General features: G+C 41.0%; 1 protein-coding gene across 1 annotated transcript in view; it reads left to right on the top strand.

Moving 5' to 3' along the window:
* Positions 1–14,296, top strand: part of CELF2 (CUGBP Elav-like family member 2) — a 446,151-nt gene that overhangs the window by 331,106 nt on the left and 100,749 nt on the right. The window contains exon 4 of the mRNA XM_042780234.1: positions 8,683–8,731. Within this exon, the coding sequence (XP_042636168.1) occupies positions 8,683–8,731 (49 nt within the window). The remainder of the gene's footprint in view (positions 1–8,682; positions 8,732–14,296) is intronic.

Genomic DNA, 14,296 nt, shown 5'->3' with positions numbered 1-14,296 from the left:
GTGGTTAAAGCACTTGGTTGCTAACCAGAAAGTTGGCAGTTTGAACCCACCAAGCCACTCCATAGGGAAAAGATATGGCAGTCTGCTTCCATAAAGATTACAGCCCTGGAAACCCTATAGGGCAGTTCTATTCTGTCTTACCAGGTTGTTATGAGTCAGAATCAATATGACAGCAGTGAGTTTGATTTGGTTTTATTATAGTAGATCCCTTGACAGTATACATAGTCTTTCATTTTGGGGGATAGCATATCCGGTTGCTGGCAACTCTGCTGAAATCTGTTTTTACCATTCATAATAATTTTTTTCAGAAAAATTGAGAAAGCATAGATGTTTTTGGTATTTCATAGTCTCTTGTACAGACAGGGTATGAACTATTCTGCGTGAATCACTTTTGCATTGTCACAGAAGTAATGCCAGTTTGTCTTTATTGGCTGGAACCCTTTGTTTTCTTATCTGACACATAGCCCTTTTGTGAAATTCACTTCTTTCCTTCTCCTCTTTTTCTGTCTTTAAATATTTTATGGGAGGTAAACTTATAGTATGTGCCATCACGGCTGCTCTCTCAAGGGGTCAGGAGAGGTTTAATAATGAGATGTATAAGAGTGACTCTGTAAAACCCATTTCAGGTTAAAAATGGCATGTTTTATTGAATCTTGTGTTAAAGGTGGTTAACTTATCAATTGGTGATGACTGGGGTTAAGAAAGTTTCAACATGAGTCCTCCTATATGTGAGAAACTGCCAGAGTCACCTTCCCCTCAACCATTCCCTTCCCCAGGTCCTCCCTCTGTCTTCTGTTAGGCCTGTGTTAACATTGGCTACTGAAATGCAGAAACTTCCCGTTATTCACCACAGGATTAAGGCAGAGTAGTCTCAAGAATTGCACTGGACTCTCTGTCCATTGGCACTCTAGAAAGTGCAGTGAGTGAGTGCTGATGTTCTCTGACCCGGCATCATCCACTGTCACTGTGACATGATAAAACTCACAATGTAGGCAATGACAGCTGTGTGCCAGAGTTATGTACTGCACTCTGTACATAAATTACCCCCATAGACTTTGAGTACTGGCTTTGCTCCAAAGCTGTAGCCTCATTTTCATTTTCATGAGCTACAGCTGGGCTCTTCTGTGAAGACTTGAAGGTCAACACATTCAGGAGTGAGGAGTGTCAAGTCATGTCGGAGTTCAGCCATTCTGAAGACAATGGTTGGAAAACTCAGTACTGAAGCCTTATGTATATGGGGGTAAAAAAAAGAAAACCCAAACTCACTGTCATCAAGTTGAATTTGACTCATAGCTAACCCCCTTTGGGTTTCCAAGGCAGTAAATGTTTACGGAAGTAGATTGCCCAGTCTTCCTTCCGCAGAGTTGCTGGTGGGTTTGATCCTCTAACCTTCTGATTAGCAGTCAAATGCCTTAGGCATTACACCACCAGAGCTCCTAATTAGAAGGTAGGCTAAAGGGTCAGGGTGGGACTTCATACTGCAAAACTTATGTACTCCAACACTAACTCCAGCGTCACCAGGAAGCTGCAACTAGTGCCTGTGTGAAAGAGAAGTAGCTGCATATTGTCATCAATATGCGTGTGTTAGTTTTGGGAGAGAAAGAATAGTGAGATGTGACCTCTATGCACAAGAGGCTCCAACTCACTGAAAGACTAATCAGACCAGAAGAAATTGTATCTTAGAAGACTGCAGTAACAGTGCTTTTCTCTGAGTGGCTCCAATTTTGCTTGATGGATGATGTCAATAAATAACACACAGATGTAACCAAAACAACTGATTTCTAAGGAATATGTTTCACTTCCATCCTTCCCTTTCCTCCCCTCTCCCCCAAAAGAGGAAGAAAAATATGAAAATTTCCCCTTTTATTATAATGCTTCATTTATTTTTAAACAAATAGGGCTAAAAAGAGAACAAGAACTTAACCAGTCTCTTAATGTAACTTTAAGCAAAATGTTTTGCAAATAAAAGGAAGAAAATTCATGTGCAATCAAAGGAATTTTCAAAGAAAAAGATTTAAAGGTCTTTCTTCCTGGAAATGTGAATTTGATAAGCTATATTAAGTTAAATTTACTCCCGTGAACTAGAATCTATTTCCAAAACCATTCCACAATGTAAATCTTGCCATTTTTCTGGGACAAGCACTCTGCCGACAGAGCGTCTGGTACAAGACAACCATAGACCACCTGTGGTCTTTTGGGCTAACTGTAACTGCAGCAGAATTGAAAACAAGCACTAGATTCACTGCATCACTTTCACCGTGACTCAGGATAACTACTTGGTGAATGTCAGAGGCTGACGTTTATAAAATCTTACACTGGTCAGACAGTATAGGCAAGTAGGTCATGGCAGTACAGACCACTGAATATTTTTTCAAACACAGCCAGTTTTGTCTGCTTATGGAGATGCATCATCAGTTTAAGTAACACTTGTCTTTTAGGAGACCCTTGCAGATATCATTGAAGATCGTGTGTTCACTTGTAGACAGAAAAAGGAGTTGGTTAGCCTCCTGGCAACTAGCCTCAAGTCTGACTCTGAGATTTTCTTAACAACTAGAGAGACATTGGACAGATTGGAGTAATGACTGAATTCTCTGGGCTTGCTGCTGTGACAGGGGGACCTCCCAGTGCAGAGCATAGCATGGAGAGCCATGCAACTCGGGCAGCAGACAGGCTGGTTTTCCTAATCATGATAGAGGCAGTGTTGAGAAGCAGCAGTCCTGATACTATTGGTCTCATCCTTAGCTTGAGAAAGGTGGTGTGCATGGACCTCTGGCTGCCAATTCCGGTTCCTTGGTCAACTTTAATTTCATTATTTTAACTTTGATTCAGGATTGAAAGGACTTGCCATTTTCTTCTAACTTGAAATTCTTCTATCTATGAATATAATTCCTACTGTTACTCTTGCTGTGCCTTTAGGTATTTTGTATTTGGTGAATTACCCTTTAACTTGTATTGCTTCTTCCTCTATAGGATGTTAGAATGTCATCACCATCATTCCTTCGTAATATTGTCTTAGATATCTACTGCTCCTGTAACAGAAATACCACAAATGGTGACTTTAACAAACAGAAATTTATTTTCTCACAGTTTAGGAGCCTAGAAGCCTGAATTCAGGGGCCTGGATCTATGGAAGGCTTCCTCTCTCTGTCAGCAATAGGGGGAAAGTCTGTCTCCTAGTTGCAGCACTATATTGGCTGGAAACTTTGGGAAATTCAAGCTGGATTCAGAAGAGGACGTGGAACAAGAGATATCATTGCTGATGTCAGATGGATCTTGGCTGAAAGCAAAGAATGCCAGAAAGATGTTTATCTGTTTTATTGACTAGGCAAAGGCATTTGCCTGTGTAGATCATAACAAATTATGGATAACATTACAAAGAATGGGAATTCCAGAACACTTAATTGTGCTCATGAGAACCCTGTCCATAGACCAAGAGGCTATCATTCAAACAGAACAAGGGGATAGTGCATGGTTTAAAATGAAGGGTGTGCATTGGGGTTGTATTTTTTCACCATACTTATTCAGTCTGCTGAGAAAGAAATCTGAGAAGCTGAACAATATGAAGAAGAATGCAGCATCAGAATTGAAGGAAGACTCGTTAACAACCTGTGATACGCATTTGGCACAACCTTGCTTGCTGAAAGTGAAGATGACTTGAAGCACATACTGATGAACAGCAAAGACTGATGAACAGCAAATACAAATACTTCAGTATCTATTACACCTCAACATAAAGAAAATGAAAATCCTCACAGCTAGAGCAATAAGCAACATCATGATAGATGGACAAAAAATTGAAGTTGTTAGTTATTTCATTTTACTTGGATCCACAGTCAGCACTCATGGAAGCAGCAGTCAATAAATCAGACATTATACTGCACTGGGCAAATCTGCTGCAAAAGACCTCCTTACAGTGTTCAGAAGCAAAGATGTCACTTTGAAGACTAAGGTGGGCCTAACCCAAGCTGTGGTATTTTCAGTTGCCTCCTGTGCATGTGAAAGCTGGACGGTGAATAAGGAAGACCAAAGAAGAGTTGATGCCTTTGAACTGTGGTGTTGGTGATGGATACCGAATATATCATGGATTGCTAGGAAAGTGAACAAATCAGTCCTGAAAGAAATGCAGGCAGAATGCTTCTTGAAAGCAAGAATGGCCAGACTTCATCTCACCTACTTTGGTCATGTTGTGAGAAGGGACCATTCCCTAGAGGAGAATATCATGCTTGGTAAAGTGGAGGGTCAACGAAAAAGGAGAAGGCCCTCAATAAGATGGATTGACACAGTGGCTGCAGTGATGGGCTCAGGTATATATAGTAGGGATTGTGAGGTTGGCACAGGACCAGGCAGTGTTTCATTCTGTTGTACATAAGAGTCACTATGAGTTGGAGCTGCCTCAACAGCACCTAACAACAACAACAACAACAACAACTGGGTCCAGGAGAGACCAAAACAAAGTTTGTCTGTAGTGGAAGCAGCTGCTTCATTACAACCACTGTTCCATTCCTGAGCCTTCTGGATAGTCTAAGTCAGAAACAGCTAGTTCTCTGAGCAGCTACAAGGAAACCAAGAGTCTTAGTGTAATACTAGTCATAAAGCTACATAGATAAAACATTATGGAAGTTTAGAGGCAGGAAAGATTACTTTCACCTACGGGGATATTTCAGGCACCTTCAAGCAAATGTTCTTCTGGCTCCTCCCATGAGTAAAGCCTGCACTTCTTCACTGTAGGCGCATATGTCCAAGTCCCATGTTGGACATTTTGTGGGGAAGCAGTTTGGTACAGGGGAATGAACCCTGGATTAAGAGTAAGGTTAGATTTCAGATCCCAGCTCTCATTAACCAGCTGGATGCCCTTAGTGAAGCCATTTATCCCCTTTCAGCCTATGAATTGAGAGCATTAAACTAAATGATTTCCAAGTCCCTTTGCAGCTTTCCAGTGGAGAGATTCTGTCATTGCAGGTTCCAGATTTCCTCCTCCACTCCTCCGTGACTCCCAGACTAATCTCAACTCTCATGACACTCGATCTGTACTCCTTTTATAACATTTGTCACTATTCCTTCAATTATGCTTATTTCTGTACATTCATATCAACCACGACGATGGCCTGTAAGATCCTTGAGGGCAGAATTACAGTCATCTCATCTTTGTGTCCCATACTTAAACATAGGTGCAGTTATGTTGCATCTTCATTTGCTCCTGTTTCTGCCTATGCTTGTCTGACTGTCCTTTTTTTCTCTCCTCCTGAGGCTCCTCTTTATTCATATTCTCCATCATCTGTCCTTAGCTCTTGATTCTTTTCACTTTACATTCCCTCCCTGGACAGTTGCATCCATGCCTGTGGCTTCTACTCCTACTGCCCAAAGCAGTTTCTTTGACACCTCCCGAGTTTGAGACCCATATTTGCAACTTCTCTCCACATTTCACAGCTACAAGTTTAGTATGTCCAGTCCTGAACTCATTAGCCTCCCTCCAAACTACTCTCTCATGTTTTCCCTATGTCAGCAATGATCCCACAGTATGTACAGTTGTCCAGGCCAAAGACTGGCAGTCACTCTGGAGCTCCTGCTCTCTCCTTTCCCTCAACCAGCCAGTTACCACTAAAGTTTAGTCTACCCTCATCAGTGTTTCACCTGAACTGCTTGCAGTAGCTTAACTCTTCTCACTGCTTCCTAGGTATCCCTTCTCTAATCTATCCTCCACATTTTAGCCAAAAATGACCTTGCTAAAATACAAATTAGATCTTCTTGTCTTCACTCCTGAAAATCTTCTGTACCTGTCCCTTGACTCTTAGATAAAATCTCAGTTCTTTAGCACACAAGATCCTCTGAGACTTGGATGCTGGCCACCTTCATAACCTCCTCTTGAGTCTTTCTCCCACACATCTTCTCCTCCTCTTAGGAGTAACTGTACGCTTTCTCCCCACTGTATCTTTGCATGGGATATTCCATTTAAAAAAAAAAAAAAAAAACCTTTTTATTGTAATTGGGTGAAGGTTTACAGAGCAAAAAAATTTTCCATTCAGCAGTTCATACAAATTTTGTGTCATGTCATTGACTGCAATCCCCTCAATGTAACATCACTTATCCCGCTTCTTCCGTTTGCTTCTGTTTCCTTTCCTCCTCCTTTCCTAACCCTTCCTGCCTTCTGATATTTGTCTTTGGGCAAATGCTGCTCTTTTGATCTCAAATGATTGATTTTTTTTTTTTTTTTTCTTTTTAAGGAGGGTGTACCTCTCTAGTGTTATTGTTCACATTGTAGGCCTCATTTTTTTTTTTTTTTTTTGGCTAAAAAATTAAACCATGGGAATTAATTCAGCTCCAAGTCCAAAGGATGGCTAAGGGGCATAGTCTTGGGGAATTCCACAAGTCTCCATCTGAACAGTAAGCTTGGTCTCTTTTGTGATTTTGAGTTTCATTTCACAATTCCCTCCCACTCTATCCAGGACCTTCTAATGTGATCCCTTTCAGAGCTTTCAGTAGTGGTAGCTAGGCACCATCTAGTTCTTCTGGTCTCAGGGTCATGAAGGCTGAGTTTGCGTGGTCCATTGGTCCTTTGGACTAATTGTTTCCTTATGTCTTTGATTTTCTTCACTCTTCTGTATACTACCTTCTTTCTCTGCTGGCAAGCCTAACCAACCTAGCCTTTAGGACTCAGATTAGATACCACCTTCGCTAGAAAGCTTTCATTTCCTCAGCAGATAGAATGAAGTGCCTGCTCTACTGTGCCCCATAATACTACGTTCCTCTATCTGTTTAGTACTTACAACTGGCTCAAGTGGCTGTTTACATGCTGTCTCTCCCACCACACAAGTGAGTACCTGAGGAACTGTCTTCATTTGGCCTTTGCATCCCATTTCTTAGCCTAGAGCCTGGCACATAGTCAGTACTTTGTAACTATTTGCTGGATAAGTAGATAGATGCATACGGGAAGGATAGTTTACTCAAAGATTCAATCATCTTTCTTGTACAATTTTTTTGTTGTTTCATTCCCTATTAGGTAGAGGCCTGATTCTTTCAGCCAAGATTAGGAGTTTCCATAGTTTACTTCTGCCTGCTTTTTAGGTATATATTATGTTCTTTCTGAAAAGACTGGACTATTTACTGACCCCTGAATATTCTGTTCTCATTCTAGTCTCTCCTCTACAAATAGAATATATTAATGAATGAAATGGAAATAGTAGTAAACCCCACATCTCAAGGCCTATGTTCTATGCATAAGGGCATCTTGCCTTTTAGAATAAATGAAGCAGCCTGAATTATTTAGCCTCATATCCCTTGACAGTACTCCTTCTTTCTTCTTCTTCTTGTGTTTTGAAGACAGTGGCAGGAGTTAGGTGCATATGGTCCTGACTGCCTGATAATAACTTTCCATCATTTAAGTGCCAAAGCCAAGTATCATTCCCTTTTCATTTAAATTAGATAAAACCCAAAGCCGTGGCTTGCAAGTGATGGAAGTCCACTGGGGAAATTTAAGGTTTAGAGAAAACAGGACCCATTATAATAAAAGCATTTACACAGCCAGTGATTCCATCTACCCTGTGGCTTCTGTGTTCCTTGGAGTATGATAAAATATGAAACAAGAAGACCTTTGAAAGTCCTTTGAAGAATTTATTTTAATTGGAAATGGTGGTAGCATTCTGTGCATGGAGTAAACTCTGGTGGATCATGCACAGTGGTGTGATCAGCATTGTGTAAGCAACCATAGAGGATCCAGTTCTGCCATGAGTCAGGATTTTGACGCCAGTGTATTTCAGGTAATCAGCTCTCGTGGCACAGTGGTTGAAAGTGCTCAGCTGCTAACTGAAAGGTCAGCAGTTTGAACCCACCAGCTGTTCTGTGGGAGAAAGATATGGAAGTCTGCTCCCATGAAGATTTACAGCCTTGAAAAGCCTATGAAGCAGTTCTGCTCTGTCCTGTAGTGTCACTATGAATGGGAATCAGCTTGACCACAGTGGGTTTGGTATGAGTTGGTCGTTCAGGATCTTTCTACCTTTACATGCATACTGTTGTAAGGCCTGTGGCAGCCTCCTTGGCTATCTCCCTCCCTCCTTCCGTTCTTTCAGGGACTTTGGCAGCCAAGTCAATCAATTGCCTGCCTAGACCTTTAAATTGCTCACTACGTAACTGTAAGAACTGAGAAGATTCCGTGTTTTATGGAATGGAATGCAATGGCCAGAAGAAAAATAAGAATAATCTGCATTTAAGTTTGTAATACTGTGACACACTAAAAGTGGCTGACATTTGTTTTGACACATCCCATGCTTTATGTACTATCCACTTCACATGCATTTTTCTCATGACCCTGCTAATTTCACAGGTGAGGAAACTGAAGCTTAGAAAAGTTAAGAATTTGCCCAAGGCCATGTAGCCATATCTAATAGCAGATTAATCCTAGATTAACTATGTGATACAGGCAGAAACTAGGTTAAAGTGTAGAACTAGGTTTCTAATTCAAGCCTGATTCCAAAGCACATACTGTGTTATGGTGCCCCATGAATTAAAAGGATTATATTATTGACCATAAAACATGGGCTTGCATTTGTAAGTAGTTAATTTTAACTGAGAAGTCGTTATTACATGCCCTTATAATGTCATCAGTGCTCAAGTTTAATAGTATGATTTCTAGAGACTGTTTTTATAGTTGTTCAATCTGCCTTTACTTTCTCGCTTTTGTGTTTTCAGATGCATCATCCCATTCAGATGAAACCTGCAGATAGTGAAAAGTCAAACGGTAGGTGATAACCAGCTGTCTTATTTAACAATGTCTGTTTCTTTAGAAAGTTATATGGGGGAGGGAGATGTCAGCTCCAGTTGCTGTTTCTCTCTGAAAGGCTGAGAGAACTGCTCCAGGAAACTTCCACTGCAATTGGCAGGAGTGGAGAAATGCAAGCTGGCTCTCCTGCCTTATTTATCTCTGGTGTAAAAATCTTTGAAGATGTTACAAGAAGTGGTTTTCTGTGTCCTTCTGTTTGGGGCTTGCTCTGTGTAGTGACCTGTGGCATTTGGCTCTTGTTTATCTCCTCCCACAGAGCAACATAGGAACACCTGAAGGAGAAGACTACCCCTATATTTATTGCACAGAGAACGTGAGAGGGAAAGGAATTGCCCATTAAGGATTAGGCTATGTGCATTTTTTTCTCCTGTTCCATTTGTTCCCCTTTGGCATGAAGACCATCTTACTGTATTCTTCTCTAAATTGTGCCAATGCATTTGCCTGAGAATTCATTCAGAATTCAATCTGCTGATTAAGTAAACGTATACCCAAAAAAAAAAAAAAAAAACAAACTCACTGCTGTCAAGTCGGATCCGAGTCATAGCAAACCCTCCTTGGGTTTCCGAGGCAATATCGCTACTGAAGTACATTGCCCAATCTTCCTTCCAAGGAGTAGCTGGCGGGTTTGAACTGCCAGCCTTCTGGTTAGCAGTCAGATGCCTTAGGCACTATACCACCAGAGCTAAATATGCGTTTGATGAGGTCCATGAAATAATTGGGATTACCACTCTGGGGTACAAAAAGGTTGATAGCCACATTTCTCACTCTTAAATTTTTGCTTCCATTTTTACACACCTTCTGTTCCAGTTTTGTTCTTTTAATCTACTGAAATGTATGTTAAAGGTATCTTCTGCCTTCCTAGACTACAGAGCTTCTCTGTCCCACAAGACTGACATAATCAGCACTGTTTTCTTCCAACAGGCAGTTTTGCACCTCATTAATTAGTAATCAGGGCAGAAGCCATGCACTTGGAGATCTACATATCTGCAAATGTAAATTATGATTGGGCTCTAAATCTCTCCACAAGGTATTTTTTGCTAATTGTAGTGCATCCCATTTTCTGACTTCTCCACAGACTAGCAAGTTTTTAAGATTACAATTCACATCGAGGTACTGTTAGCACTTGTTTTGTCAGAGCTGTGCCATGTTGGAGAGTAGACTTTGGGCTTTACCCACCATCTTCTCACCAGCCCCATACTTTTCTTAGAGTTAGTTCCTTTTTTCCTGTACTACTTTTATCACATGCATGGAATTTATTGACAAAAGTTCTAAAATCTGCCACTGTTTCGTTGTGGGACCTTGGTCACATCACTTCATTCCTTTATTTAACAATTATTTATTGATTGCTTTGTGTCAGGCTTGTGCTTGGGGCTGGGACTATAACAGTGAAATTCAAGAAAATAGAGAAAATACTACAAAAGACTTTGTCCCTGCCTTCATTGAACTCAACATCTAGTCTACTGATTTAAGTGTCTAATCTTTACTTAAACACTGAGCTTTAATCTTCTCATTCATAAAATGGAAATAGTGGTACCTACCTTACATAGGTTGGCTTTAAAAAATATAAATAAGATGTGTATAAAAGTGCTTTGTAGATGGTAGAGCACTTCTGTAAAATATTGATTATTATCACTCAGATTTCCTCCTAGTTTCATAGGGTTCTGCATTAAGCATGTCTACCTAGGCAGAAGCCATTGTATCCATTCTGATTCCCCAAGCCTTTTTGTTCCAGAAGTATATGTTTATGGTCTTTCTTGTTCCTCAGGGAGAGAGGATAGATGAGTCTTGTATTTGTGGGATGAATCCCATCAGTACAGGTCATCTCAGAGCTTCTGGCCATCAAGAGATACTCCTTGTCCTTTGGTCCCATAATTTCCTAAAGTGTTTTAAGACAAAGGCCATGGAATGGAAGTCTTTGGGAAAGGGTCTATCTTAACTTCTGAACCTTGAATTGTCATTATACAAATGTGAAGAATTAGAGAATTTGACTGTTAACCAGAAGGCTGGCGGTTCAAACCCACCAGCCACTCCTCAGAAGGAGGGCAATCTACTTCCGTAGTGATACGGCCTTGGAAACCCAAGGAGGGGTCACTATGAGTCAGATTCAACTCGATGGCAGTGAGTGAGTTGAGAACACTTGACCTGAAAGGCCCAAATAGTAGAACCATGAAGGATTCTTCTCTTGTGTTTTCTGTGATGCATATAAACTCTGACTTAGAGAGTATATTCCCTAGGCTGAGTACCAGGAAGTCTCAGAGTAGTTTGTTGTTCTTGCTGTCCAGTATCAACTCTGGATACTGAGAATAATGTTTGGGTCTAAAACCACAGCAACAGAATAAAACTGCCACGCACCCAATTTTGCCTAATCTCAAAAGCCATGCAAGACTGGGCACTGTAATTGCTAGGTTGAGAAAATACCTAAAAACACCAGATATAATGAGGCAACAAAGGGTAGCAGTTAAAAGTTATTTTGAGAGGTCTGGATGTGACTCCTGATATCTTTGGACAAATTACTTAACTACATGCACCTCAGGCTCTTAGCTGTAAGATGAATCTACAGTAGTCTATACTCTTTCTATCAAAAACTCACTGCCATTGAGTTGATCATGACTCATGGAGACCTCCGTTGGGTTTCCGAGGTGGTAAATCTTTATGGAAGTAGATTGCCCCGTCTTCCTTCTGCAGAGCAGCTGGTGGGTATGAACTGCCAACTTCCTGGTTAGCAGTCAGATGCCTTAGATACTGTGCCACCAGAGCTTTGATAACTCTTTCTATCTATAGTGCCTACTTTATAAGATTGTTTAAGGGTTACATAAGCCAATGTATGTAGAGACCTTAGCATAATGCTTGGCACATGCTAAATATTTGATATGTATTAAGTTATCATTGAATAATGACATAATACCAGCCAACTGAGGTGGCCATTGGGTGCAGTCTGAACAGCAGAGGCTGGCATGTGCAGACTTGGGCAACCCAGAAATCTTTACATATGGATGACAACTCCAAACCCAGTTGGGCCAATTCTCTTTCACTTTGTAGATTGACCTGAATTTCCGATATAAAAAGTATAAATGGACTGAAAGTGGCTTTTAAAGGGCTTTTCTTTATGGAAGCTCAAATGCACCTCACTTTGCATGAATATGAGCAGATTTCAAGAATCTATTTGGACCTGATTGAAGAATCAGGAGAAATGTATAATTTCTAAATCAAGTGATAAAAGCTGTGATTCTTTTCTGATTTCACAATGCATTTTTGACAGGTAAGCATAGTTTCAAAAGTTCAGAGAGCACAAAGATTTCTTTGGCTCAGATGCTATAAATAGCTCCTGTAGTTGTGAAAGAAGTATAACGAGCTCTAATTGCACTTTTATTGAGTTTGCTGACATTTATGGATAGCACAAAAGACTCATCACAGTTAGACAGTTACCATCTTCATTGTTCAGATTTCTAAAACTTTGTGTTTGCTGAGCAAAAAAGGGCAGCTAATCACAGATTAATTAGTGATGGACAAATGAATTCCAGAAAAGCAATCATCTTTTTAAGCCTTTGCCCATCTAGAGATTCTGACAAAGTGAACCTCTGCAGTGAGACCAGAAATGTGAAATTGCTCTTACCTTAGCCCTGCACTTTAGTACAGTTATGTGTCACTTAACATCCACAATACATTCTGTGAAATAGGACTTCATATGATTTAGATATTTTGCAAGCACCATCAGGAGAAGGAGTGAAGAGAAAGGAAGCGAGTGGGGAGGGAGTGGGGTATACCCACCCCCAACTGCTGCTCCGCTTGCCTGAGTAGCTGAGAAGCCTGGGCCCTGCAGCCCCTGCCACTGGACAAAGCCCAAGAGCCCACACCCAGAGCCACGACCTCTGCCTCACTGCCTATATCTCATCCATGGTCCAGTGCTACAAGAGTCTGAGTTGGGGAATCTATAAAACCATTAGGAGAAAATAATAAACAAAAGAAGAGCTGTTTTCCCTTTTTTAAAAAAACATGGGACCACAGACAAACGTGGTTGGACATTTCTCAAACGGATGGACATTAAACAATGCATAACTGTATTTTATTGAAAAGACTTCCACAATCCCCTATCTTCCTATAATCTTTCTATAGCCTACCCTTTAAATTGGCTCTGATTTAAGCTGCAGTCTCTACACATTTATGCATACTCCCAGCATTTTATTTCCTGCCCACATGCTTCTACAGTGCCAGGTGTCAAAAAGAAAATATATCTCACTCTGGATAAGCAATAAAATGCCGAGGCCTTCGAGAACACATTGAATAAGTACCCAAATTGAGGATGCTTATTTAAACAGAATCCAACTTTTTAAAAATTATTTTTCTACTGCAGAACTTTGGTGTGATGGTAAAAGAAGGGCATTGGAGGAGGTGTGGGTTTAGAGGGCTAATATCAGCTAGTACACAGTTACTTTCTCTCATTCTGTAGACCATCAGAGGGCCTGTTGTACAGCTTTTACTCCACTGTTGCTATTCAAAAAGAAGCACCAGGTGTGCAAGATTGAAAATAAATGCAGTTACCTGGTCTGAAGTTTGTCTAGCAGTGACAAGAGCATAGTGACAAGAGAAGAGCATAGAGGTTGCCTCTGGTATCACTGCTAGGGGTCTGTCATGGATTGAATTATGTCCCCCTAAAATATGTGTCACCTTGGCTGGGCCATGATTCTCAGTGTTTTGGCAGTTATATAATGATGTAATTTGGCAATAATGTAATGTTATAATCATCCATAATAGGATATAACGTGACCAGTCAATCACTTGTAAGGGGATTAGAGTAAGATGCAACACCTTTACTCGGGTCACAGCCCTGACCTAATGTAAGGATAGTTTCCCTGGGACAGCCAGCATCATGTTTTATCTTAGAAGAGATAAAAGGAGTGAGATGCAAGCAGAGAAGGAGGGATCTCAGTACCACCAAGAAGGAAGAGCCAGGAGGGGAACGTTTCCTTTGGACCCAGGGTTCCTGCACTGAGAACCTCCTAGACCCAAGGGAAGATTGATGGCAAGACACATGGAGGTCTCCAAGGGACACCGCCCCCACAGATGTTGAAAGGAGATGAGGACGTTCTCCCAGAGCTGACAGAGAGAAAAAGCCTTTTCCTAGAGCTGGTGCCTGCATTTGGATTTCTAGCCTCCTAAAATGTGAGAGGGGAGCTCTGGTAGCATAGTGCCTAAGGCACTTTGACTGCTAACCAGAAGGCTGGTGGTTCAAACCCACCAGCCACTCCTCAGAAGGAAGATGGGGCAATCTACTTCCATAGTGATACTGCCTCAGAAACCCAAGGAAGGGTCGCTATGAGTCGGGTCCGACTCAACGGCACATAACAACAACAACAAAAGTGTGAGAGAATAAATTTCTGTTCGTTAAAGCCATCCACTTAATGGTATTTTTGTGGTAGCAGTACTAGATAACTAAGACAGAATTTGGTACTGGAAGAGTAAGTTGCTGCTCTAACAGGTACCTAAAACGTGGAAGTGGTTTTGGAATCTGGTAATGAGTAGAGC

The sequence above is a fragment of the Orycteropus afer genome, unplaced genomic scaffold (assembly GCF_000298275.1).
Source record: "Orycteropus afer afer isolate SDZICR_OR568_19922 unplaced genomic scaffold, OryAfe1.0 scaffold00028, whole genome shotgun sequence".
Lineage (NCBI taxonomy): Eukaryota > Metazoa > Chordata > Mammalia > Tubulidentata > Orycteropodidae > Orycteropus > Orycteropus afer.
The sequence above is the reverse complement of the archived record's forward strand: the minus strand, read 5'-3'. Positions and strand labels throughout refer to the sequence as shown.